Source organism: Microtus ochrogaster, unplaced genomic scaffold (assembly GCF_000317375.1).
Source record: "Microtus ochrogaster isolate Prairie Vole_2 unplaced genomic scaffold, MicOch1.0 UNK52, whole genome shotgun sequence".
Taxonomy (NCBI): domain Eukaryota; kingdom Metazoa; phylum Chordata; class Mammalia; order Rodentia; family Cricetidae; genus Microtus; species Microtus ochrogaster.
This window is the reverse complement of record NW_004949150.1, coordinates 2,167,892-2,179,447: the sequence shown is the minus strand read 5'-3', so window position 1 is coordinate 2,179,447 and position 11,556 is coordinate 2,167,892. Positions and strand designations below refer to the sequence as shown.

The 11,556-nt window shown below is 44.2% G+C and overlaps 1 protein-coding gene across 1 annotated transcript; it reads left to right on the top strand.

The window, feature by feature from the left end:
- The first annotated feature begins 3,126 nt into the window (after positions 1–3,126).
- On the top strand, positions 3,127–9,100 carry Il17f (interleukin 17F). Its single transcript, XM_005369566.1, has 3 exons — positions 3,127–3,153; positions 7,206–7,408; positions 8,863–9,100. Exons 1-3 carry the CDS (start codon positions 3,127–3,129, stop codon positions 9,098–9,100), a joined length of 468 nt encoding a protein of 155 aa, XP_005369623.1.
- Positions 9,101–11,556: the final 2,456 nt, after the last annotated feature.

The following is an 11,556-nucleotide window of genomic DNA, read 5'->3' as shown; positions in this document are numbered from 1 at the left end:
CTGCTGAATCAATACAGGCTAGACTAAAGATCTGTATGTGTTGGTGCTAGGCAGCTATCAGTTTGGCAACCTGGTAAGCTGTTTTCCCTCTGCAGCAGACAGTATTTTGAGCGCAGACGTGAAAGTCGGTGCTGCTTCCTTCACATGGAAGGTGTGTTTTGCTCTTCCTCTGTGGCGGCAATCCAGCACATCCTCCCGTACTCAGTCTGGGTGTTTTATGCTCTTCCTTTCAGGGTGGCTCTTATACTCTACTATGCACTAAAGCACAGCCATGAGGGAAGAGACTCCTGCGGAAAGTGGGCATGGTAACAAGCCTTCTGTTGCTGTGGCAACACACCTAGCAATCAACCTAAAGGCATAGAGACTTATTTTGGCTCAGGGTTTCAGCGGTTTCAGTGTATGATCATGTAACATCATGCTTTTCTGCCAGGATGAGACAAGAACATTGTGTGGTTTTCTTGAGGGGAAAGCTGTTCAAACTGTCTCCAAAGGAAAATGTGAATGGAGGGAGGGACAGAAGGAGAGAAGGAAGGACCTGGAATAAAATATAGTCCTCAAATCTATTCTTTCAGTCGCCCACTTCCTCTTATTAGTCCCTATCTATCAGAATTCCTGTCATTTTCTCATAGTCCATTAAGTTGTAAATTTAATACATTCATAAGAATGTCATAATGAAGCCAGGCAGTGGTGGCACATACCTTTTATTCTAGCATGCAGGAGGCAGAAGCATGTGGATCTCTGAGATCGAGGCCAGCCTGATCTACTAAGAGAGTTCCATGGGCTGGAGAGATGGCTCAGCAGTTAAGAGCACTGGCTGTTCTTCCAGAAGTCCTGGGTTCAATTCCCAGCAACCACATGGTGGCTCACAACCATCTGTAATGAGATCTGGTGCCCTCTTCTGGCCTGCAGATGCACATGCAGACAGAACACTGTATACATAATAAATGAATAAATAAAAACTTTTTTTTTTTTAAAAAAAGAGTTCCAGGACAGCCAAGGCTGCACAGAGGATCCCTGTCTTGAAAAAAACCAAAATAAAAACCCCAAACAAACGGAAGAATGTCATAATGAAGTCTATTATTTTATATGCTAGTCAAAAATTTATCTCTCTGTGTATAATATAGCCAATATCAGAGTTCTAAATAATTCACCTTAAAGCTAATAAGTAAAAATTTTAAAAAAATCTATAAGCTTATAAATAAAAAGTTGTCAAACCCACTTCCCGAGTTCCTACTTCTGAACTGTGCTGCAGTGGTCAGCAAGCCATCAATACACAACCTTTTGGCAGACAGTGCAGATCCAGAAGGAGTAGTAAATGCCTCAGTTTACTCAATTTGTCCCAGAATTAAGAGCCTCACTCATACATTTGTTTGATAGCATGAATGATATAAGCAAAAGTTGAAATCTAAAAGCATGCTGGTAGCCTTCACGAAGCCAGTTTCACTGTGCTCATGAGCTGTCTGTCATCTGTGAGGCCTTAAAGTTCTCTGTGAGAGAAGCATGGGGATTTCAGTCTGGCTAAAGCACTTGTATGGACCCCGCGTGTGCACAAAAACTACACTGTGTGATGTAGATTGCATATTTGAGAATGTGCATTTGGGGAGGTGCTGAAGAGACCCATATTTATTAATATCCTAGAGAACCGTCCTGACCAGAAGCAGGCCAAACACAGATGGGATTTGATCTTACCAAGAATGAGGAGAGAGCAAAGTCGGAGAGGACACTGGAGAGTCATCTGGTGGGAGGTGAACTTCTGATGGCTGCAGAGAAGGACACAAGCCTCCACAGACAAAGACAGGAGCCATGTGTTTGTACGGCATGCCCTGGCAGAACTGTGATCAGTGCGGAATGCTCTCCAGTTAGTCAAAACATGTTGACAATGGACAACAACAGTTTTGCATTCTAGACCATACTCTGAACTTGGGAAGGCAAATGTGCACATTTACCTTATTGTTAAGAATTTTGGTTGTAGAATTTTATATACAAACATATAGTTTTGATCAAATCCACCCCCACTCCTTGCATTTGAGGAAGCTTCATTTTGTAGTTGATGGTAATTGACACAGGCTCATAACTGGTCAAAGTGTAGAAATTTTTAAAACTTACTTATTTTTATTTCATATGCATTGATGTTTTGTCTGCAGGTATGCCTGTGTGAGGGTGTTGGACCCCCTGGAACTAGAATTACAGACAGTTGTAAACTGCCATGTGGGTGCTGGGAATTGAACTTGGGTCCTCTGGAAGAACAGCCAGTGCTCTTAACCTCTGAGCCACCTCTCCAGACTCCAGGAATAATTTTTTTTAAGAAGTAAGCTGCTGTTTTTGAGAGAGGGAAATGATTGTGTTTCCCTAGCATAAATGCCTGTGCTTGACAAATGCTCATTGCCTTGATCCGAACAGAGACAAACGAATTTCACACAAGTCCACAAACTATGCCCCAAAGCATGTCAAGTCTTCTGTTTGTGCTTCACTTCACTAACAACAATGGTCCCCAATCAGAGTTAACTAATATTCACATCTATCGTGTGAATGATTATTTGTTAAGCACAGTCGGGGTCTAGTCAGAGGGTTAAAACAATGAGTTTAGGGAAACCCCAAAACTACCTGTGGATGTAATGTCTGCATCTCTCCGGCACCAGTCATTCTTTGGTTTTATTTTCCCCTCCGTAGTGTTTAAAACTAAGCCTTGGTAAGGATGACTTTACCCTCATGTCAACCAGGGATTCTCCTGCCTGACCTGAAAATAGAAGCCACAGTGCGTGACAAGAACGTTGGCGATTTGCGGAAGAATTAAAGATTGTGACAGTAATCTGTGACTCGGTTCACCTCTGTCGTGAAGATAATGAGAGAGGAAAGGGGGGAGTAGAAGGAAAGGAAGATGGGTCCATTTTCCGTCATCCCCTTTAGGGTCCCCCTTAAGTTCCCCTTCAGGAAGTGGAGTAGAAAAAAAAACCCGCATTCGTCAGTAACTCTGGGTCAACCACAACTTACAAATAGTAAGGAGGTCAATGGAAACAGGGACAGTGATTACTATAAAACCGACGGGTCCCGTCGTCGATGTACCCAGGGAGGCGTGCTCAGAAGAAAGTGTTTCCTGAGCAAAGAGGCAGCCCGTTGGAAACAAGCATGCAGAGAACACGCGAGACAGCCGTGGTGAGTGGTGCTGGTATTTAGGGTGAGGGTAACTGCGTCTGCACTTTATGAAAGGTGGATTTCCAAGGCTTTAGAGCTTCTCGGAGTCTTCTGTGAACTAGGTCTTTTAAAAACAACAAGGTTAACTATGGTAGGACTTTGAGTGGAGGAAGTAGAACCGTCCAGTTAAACTTTCAGATAACCTCCTGGAGAAGTTTTTCATATCCTTGATACCGGATTAATTAGTTAATTAATTAATATGCATGGTCTTATTCCTTGTAGAAGCTAGTGGAACGTTAATGAGGACTGGAATTCTACTTCTCACCGCTCACAACTAGAATCGTGCCTGTCATTAATTGGATAAACCTGGGAAGGGTTTGCTATAGAGGCATGTGGACCAGGCTTAGGAACTCCCACGCTGTGTTATCGGTTCTGATGGTCTTCTGATTTTCCTTGTATGAGTCTTGCAACTTCAAAAATCTTGGCTTTTATAAACGGCACCTGTTCTCTGACAGTGGTGGTTTTTGCTTGTCAGTTTGTTATTTTAGCGATTCCAGCAGGCCACCAAAGCACAGTATTTAGGGACAGAGGCTTTGAAGTCACAGGTTTGGCCCTGCTACCTGCTAATGTGGGATTTGGTGTTAGTCACTGACTTTTGTGTATCGACTTTGCCCGGTCGTGCGGCAACATATTGACAGTGTCTCCCTTATAGTGGTTTGGGAAGGGAGAACTGATACACTGTGATGAATCTCTCTTTGTGAGGTAGATCATGGATGCTTAGTTTTTAGTTAATTTGAGCACTCTACTTTGCTGGAAGACATAAAAGGTAGAAAAGGCCATGTAAATGTTAATTCTTAATATTATTGTTTTTGTTGTATGTTTTGCTTTTTGAGACAAGATCTTCCTGTGTGGCCCAGGCTAGTCTTGAGTTTGGTATGTAATTCGGGCTGGTCTGCAATTGGCATTCCTTCTGCCTCACTCTCTGGAGTGCTGGAACTATAGGAGTGTGCCATGAATTCTGGCTCAGACACCCTCATCAAACCACAGAAACAGACAACTAACATTTTCCCCATTACACAGTGAAAAGGATCTCAGTCATCTGCTTTTTGTTTGCTGTCATTAAACCCTGTGATGCTGAACAGCGACTGGGCCTAGCAATAGTATGCTTCTTTGTGGATGACAGAAAGGCAAAGTTCTTTTTTCCTTTAAGTAATTTATTTACTTTTATTTCATGTGCATTGGTGTTTTTCCTGCATGTTTGTCTGGGAAGGCGTCAGATCTTGGAGTTACAGTCAGTTATTAGCTACCATGTGGGTGCTGGGAATTGAACTCAGGACCTCTGAAAGAGCTCTTAACCCCTGAGCCAGCTCTCCAACCCTGAGAAGCAAGATTCTTAACCTAACACCATTGTGTCAGAGCTAATCATTTGCATAGTTCAATGTTTCAAACCATGTCTATTTCTCTGGGGGGGGGGTGGGGGTCAGCTGAACTCTCAGCAAGAAGCATGGCAGTGGAAGCAGCATGGAAATGGGATTGAGTTAGAAGGGGCAGCAGAGAGGACACACTCGACGGTCATTGAGGTCAGTCTGGCTGGAGCTTAGAGCTGACCAGGTCCTGTAGCCCATCCCTGCCTGGGGAGGTTCCAGATGACAGGTGAGTGTAGGGGCAGTGTGCAGATGTTCTCACAGCTGGGCTCACACTGGAGAAAGGTACAAAGCTCTACTGAAAAGGTCCAGAGTCTCTGACTGTTCTCCCACAGCTTCAGTGTCCTCCTGCCTGTTTCCCCTTCTACAGGATGAAAACCCTATCTATTAATCTTTACAGGGGGGATATAAAACACTCTCAACTTCCCTGAGAAGTATTGTTTGTCTCAGTCTTTGACTTGGCACCAGCCGTATCAGAGCTCAAAAACACTAAAAATGATAATGACAAGAAGCAAGCGGTGATTTCTGATATTATGTGATTTCCTGATCAAGGCCATGGGGCTTTCAAGTGCCTCTCTATTCCAGGTGCAGGGGGCAGATATTTGGAATTCTTCACTCCTGTAATGACACACAGCTAAGATTGATGTGAGTTGTCATGACCTTCAGTGGCTGTGACCAAGCATCGCCAAGGAAGGTGGAGCCTGTAGACATTAAGAGGCTGGGAAATGCCGGTTAGATAAGTAGAATGAGTTTTGTCTGCTTCATGAGACAGTGGGGTAGAACCCAGTGTTTACAAAGGTTTTCTAAAACACTCCAAGAACATTGAGTGAAATAGTAATGACTTGTTAGGGGCACAAGAGTTGTCTCTTTTTCCTATCGCTGTGATAAAGCAAGATAGAGCAAGGCAACATATGGGAGAAAGTGCTTACTTTGGGGCCTACAGTTTCTGAGGGTTGACTCCACGATCATCCTGGTTGCAGGCAGGTAGGCATGGTCCTGAACCAGTAGCGGAGAGCATATATATATATATATCTTAAGACACAACCACGAGGCTGAAAGAGCTAACTGAGGATGATGTAAGACTTGAAAAAAATCAAAGCACACTCCAGTGACACACTTCCTCCAATGAGACCACACATCAGCCTCTGGAGGGCATCACCTAACCCAAGTTATAGGGACTTTCAGTCTTGATAATGAAAAGTGGAAATGACTCATGATACACAAGAGGAGGCTCAGAGAAGAAATTTACTTAAGAAACCTGACTAGGTGGTTGGTAGGTGTGTGACTATGTTTTCTAAACTTCCGAGCCCTTGTGAAGACTGCATTCCACACCCGTCTCACACACAGTGTGTGTAACATCAACCCAAAGCCAACAGTGATTACCTGAATCAAACCCTAAAGGGTATCTTTGGGATTTATATGGATACAGGAAACCATGTCACTGTGGCGTGAGTTCGAGACTTGAGTTCTGAACTCCACAGATAATGCCACAAACGACAACACTGCAGCCCTAAGGACCAGTTACGGAGTGAAAGAATGATTGCGGAGGTGAAAACACATGGCTGCTGATTATTTGGAGGCAAATCTGCCCCATCCTGCATTTGATTTCCATTTATTATCGGTGGTCTTGAGATAGCAGCTTCCATGACCTTTCTGCTTGTTCTGTGCATTTCTTGCATCCAGCATGAATGAAACAACATGCAGGTCTTTTAAATCAACACGCACACCATCACTTTCCCTACCTACACAGTATGAACCTGAACAATGCCTGGCCCAGAAATCGAAAACTCAGCTTCAACTTTTCTGTCCATCCCCAGGGATGGTCAAGCAGGGATGGCGGTGTGGGCAGAGGCTAGTCACAACAAAGGGAAGCTGGAGTGCCTGGCTCCTCTTGTGGGTAGGTCTTCATGGAGTACTTTCTTTGTGCGTTCTTGTAACACCAGATAAACCCATATTTCAATGTTCGTATAGAAAATACAAATGCCCGAGCTTAAAGAAACGGCTTCTATCCTGTGCCGTTGTGCACCATTAGTGCCTCTGCTGCTTTCAATTAGCATGGGTAATTGGAAGTTTGCTTTGGTTGCTTTCGCAGAATCTTTTCCTCAGTGAGCTGAGCTCAACCACATTGTTTAATTTAATGGTGTCGCCCTGTTCATTCATCCCCTTATCCATTCTTTCATTCATTCAGAAAGGTTTCATGGAACACCCTTGCTGTGCACATTCTCTAACAGGAAGCTTTCACTCTAACAGGTTTGATATGAACACAGATAACGCCTTTCTAGAGAACCTAAAAAAATGCTTCTTGAGTGATAACCGATAACATCTTTAGTATTTCATGTTGATAAATGTACTTCTCATTGAACTACATATTATGAATCGGGCCTTGATGGTAGCGTGGACCTTGGAGGGATGTCCTGGAAGAAGGCTTTCTGGAATATAAAGCGGGAGATAAGTTCAAGAGGGTTTTAACCTCCAGTCTTTCTGTTTTGCACCTTGATAACATTGGGTATGACTGTTCTCATTGCCAGTGATTACCTGTACTTCAGAAAGAAGAAATCTTGATCCCATAAAGAGACCCCACATACAGGGCTGGGGTTCGGCCACACTGTGCCAGGGCTCTCACCGTCGGCAATCTTCTCTGGTTTCCAGGTCAAGTCCCTGCTGCTGTTGATATTGGGGCTTGCCATCCTGAGGGAGGTAACAGCACGGACTCTTGTCCCCCAGCAGGCTGGGAATTGCCCTCCTCTGGAGGGTAAGAGTGTGAGAGTTGACTTCCGGATCTTCAATCAAAACCAGGGTGTTTCTGTCTCGCATGGCTTCCAGAACCGCTCCAGCTCCCCGTGGGATTACAAGTAAGTCAGGGAAGACGTGTGTGTGTGTGTGTGTGTGTGTGTGTGTGTGTGTGTATGTATGTATACATATACACACACACACACACACACACACACATATATATTCCATTGGAAAATGTGCTAAACCAGATGTGGAGGTGCATGACTTTAATCCCAGCACTCAGGAGGCAGAGGCAGGTAGATCTCTGAGTTCAGGGCCAGCTTGATCTACATAGTGAGTTCCAGGACAGCCAGAACTATACAGTGAAGCCCTGTCTTGAAAACAAAACAAAACAAAACAAAAAAACCAAACACTAAAAAAAAGAAAGAAAAGGAAAAGAAATGTGTTCTAAATTCTTTTGACTGTGAAGCCTCATTTTCCTGGGTACTCAGTGCCCACATTAGCTCTCTTCCTGAGATGGAGGTCTCACACTGTAGCCCAGGTTGCCCTAGAACTTCCTAGGTAGCTCAGGCTAACTTCAGATCTATGGTTATCCTTCTGCTTCAGCCTTCTGAGTTCTGGGATTTCGGGCATGCGACACTATGCCTGGCTTCCCATTTATCCTTTCCAATAGAAATTCCACTGTTTCTGGTAACTCAGGTTTTTCTTGCTTTCTTGCCCCGGCTCACCTGTGTGGTTGAAAGTCTTAGTAGTTTTCAGCCTGCGATATTACCACTGTGTAAGGCTAAGTGGAAACCAGAGGTCAGCTTGAGGATCTGCTCCGAGCAGATGTCACTCTTTGAGTAGCGAGGGTAAGGGATGTGTGTGGAAGAAAACTCAGCTTGGGACATGGATGTCAGCCATGTGGGGTAGAATCTTGTGACTTTGTCTTGAGATATAGGCCCTGGGAACACTTAGCACACCTTTATACTCTTCAAAGACATCATAAAACAGAATTTCTAGACACAAAGCAGTGCTTTGGGGCTGCTGCATAGCTCCCTTCCTTCATGAGGGTTTGTGCACTGGGGTGAGCCGGCTGGGCTGCCTGCTCCAGACAGAGGTGCAGATCAAGAGAGAAACTGAGAAAGTCTTTGGAGCCAGAGGTCGTCCTTTCCAAGCAGTGAGTTTTATGGATTGTACATCGTAAGGCCCTACTACTGATGTTCAATTTCTCTTTAAAGGACCTTAATAATTGAGATAATAATAATACAAACAAAATGTAGGCCTAATACGAACTAAACCCTAACATTATTTATGGGGTTGCTTTACACACATCCATACTATGCAGAACCCTCAACAGTTCCTTGAGATTGAGAAGATGGTGTGCTCATAAGCCCTGTTTATGGTGGAGGCATCTGGGGCATAGGAAATTACTTAACAGCTAGATCTTGGTCCAAGAATCTAGAGCCTGTATCGCTCGCTTGTGTAACTCAGAACCTCCCCTGGCCGGGAACACCCAGTGCTACCGAGCCCTTCTCTCTTCCTCTTCTGGCCTCAACATCCTGTTTTGCCTTTTTTTTTTTTTCTTCTTCAGCATCACCCGAGACCCCCACCGGTTCCCCTCAGAGATTGCTGAGGCCCAGTGCAGATATTCAGGCTGCATCAATGCCCAGGGGCAGGAAGACAGCTCCATGAACTCCGTCGCCATCCAGCAAGAGATCCTGGTCCTCCGGAGGGAGCCCCAGGGCTGTCCTAATTCCTTCCGGCTGGAGAAGATGCGGGTGAAGGTGGGCTGCACCTGCGTCACCCCCATCGTCCGCCGCGCAGCCTGACAAAGCTTCGCATTAAACTCGGCTGAAGAAGCTGGGGAAATGCCTGTCTTTTTCCAGCGCTTTGCATAAAGCCTTATATTCAAGTCTCTCTGCTTCCTAGGACTCTTAGTAAGATGTGCATGGCGTTCTTGAAGCTCTGTTAGGTATAGTGTTAACGTAATTATTAGATATAGTGTTAACTGTTAGATATAGTGTTAGCTGTTAGATATAGTGTTAACTTTCTGCCATGTTTTAGAATTGCTACCAGTCCTGATGTGTTCTAATGCCTTGAACTTCTGAAAATGAAGAACTAAGGCACCCTTGGCCCAGCCTCTTTATATTACATGATGACCATATTTTTTTTGTCAATACTGTCACTTTTGTGCAATATCATTCTTGTAGAGTTCAAGGAAATGCTGGTATTTCTGATGGAAATGAAGAAACCCCATTTAGAATGCATGGAGGGAGCTGTGTAGTGTGGGCTGGGTAAGCAAGGATGGGGGCAAGCATCTGGTATGTGTGTCCGTAGAAAAATATGCTAAATATAAATTAGGGTGCCATAAACTATTATGTATTTATATTTGACAAACTACACATATATTTATGACCTATTGATTATATAAAGTTTAGTAGAAAATTAATATATTCATTAATTATGAAATAAAATATGATTAATTAAAAATATTTGAAGTATGTGCTGCTTAATTTTTGTCAACTTGATACAAACTTGAACCACCTGGCAAGAGGGACCCTCAGTTGAGAAACTGCCCCCATCAGATTAGTCTCTGGGCATGTCTGGTGGGCATTTTCTTGATTAATGGTTGTTGTGGGAGAATACAGCCCATTTTGGGTAGTGCTACTACCTCTAAGCAGGTAGTCCTGAGCTGTATTAAAAAAAAAACAAACTAGCTGGGCAGGCCTTGGAGAGTAAGCCAGTGGGCAACATTCCTTCATCATCTTGGCTCCAGTTCCTACCCTGAGTTCCTGCCATGACTTCCATCCATAATGGTCTACATGTTATAAGCCAAACAAATCTGTTCCCCTCCAAGTTGCTTTTTGCTCATGGTGATTAGCATGGCAACACAGAAAGGAATTAAGGCAAAGTAATTGTTTCTACTTCCAGCTTGCACTCCCAAGACTTCATAGTCTTCTAAAGATTTTGGAATTCTCTATGAATGTCATTTGTTTATCATGTTTCCTCCTCTGACTCTGTTAGGGTTGTTGTTATTAATCAATCGAGATTCGGTTACACTTGCATGGAGCGTTAAGGGAAACGAGTGCAAGTGCGGGGGGGGGGGCATGTTACTTCTCCGCTCTTCTGGCAGCATCGTGTTACGAGACATTTACTGACCATTGTGTTCGCCACTTGCAGTAGAGAGTGGAAGAAGATGTGCATAGTAGGGCCCTGGTATTGGCATCCCCAACCTGTCATTAGCGTCGCCATGCGGTTCCTTTGCCTCTTTTTCCCTATGACTTCTTGATCATATGGGGTGACTAGGAGTCTTTTGTCAGACTCCTGTGTAACTTGGGGACACACAGAATGCAAGTCTCAGCCTCTGGGGAGCTTGCGTCTCCCCTTTCTGGATACAGCACACCACATCTCTCTTTCACAGCTACCGTGCCACCTGCCTTAAGAGCATCCACATGGCTGCTGTGTCCTGGTTCCAGAGAGGGAGTGGATTGTACGGCTGTTCTCCTTAGCTGGGATTTGGTTTGAGGTCGGACAGACAGTAGGAACTTGGTGCTTCCGTTTCTAACATGGACCTGATCTAACAACAGGAAGCATGGTCCGGCATGCTCTCTTCAAGTATTCAGTAAAGAACCCTGCTGCAGACAACAGTAGGGTTCCTTGCCTAGTGAGCCACCTGTGGCTGGTTCTGTGTGCCGGATTGGAGGAACGACAGAAGCCTGGCAACATTTCCCAGGATAACTCTCGCGATGCAATGTACCACAGATCATAAAACGTACATTGATCCAGCGGATCACATATCACTCCTGAAATGCATTTCTCCTTTTCCAAATTACACCCATGGAGTAGATTATAGTGAACTTTGATGTTGGGTACAAGGGCTACATTTGCTTTTTTTTATTTAATGTTTGTAGGAGAAGGGCATGGTTAGGGTGATGTAAAAAAAAAAAAAGATCTGAATTCTGAGGGTCAGTTAAGATTGGAGAGCCATCCCTCTTGATGGTGGTCTCACACTGTAAAGGTCAAATGGACCATGATAGCCCCTGGCTTACTTCCCACATTTATGAATGTAGCCTGGAGAAATTAGTTGACATGTTTCAGGTCACAGTTACTAGCAGAAACAGGTTCACAGGCTCCAAGTTCAAGACCTTTGCATTTTGCTTTTCCAGCATGGCCAGAGTGTATCTGATAAAGAACCATGCCAGTCATCTCCCTGTATGGACTTGCACTGGCCGTGGGAGAGGATATAAAAGTATCATATCCTACATCTCCAAACACGTTGCTCACC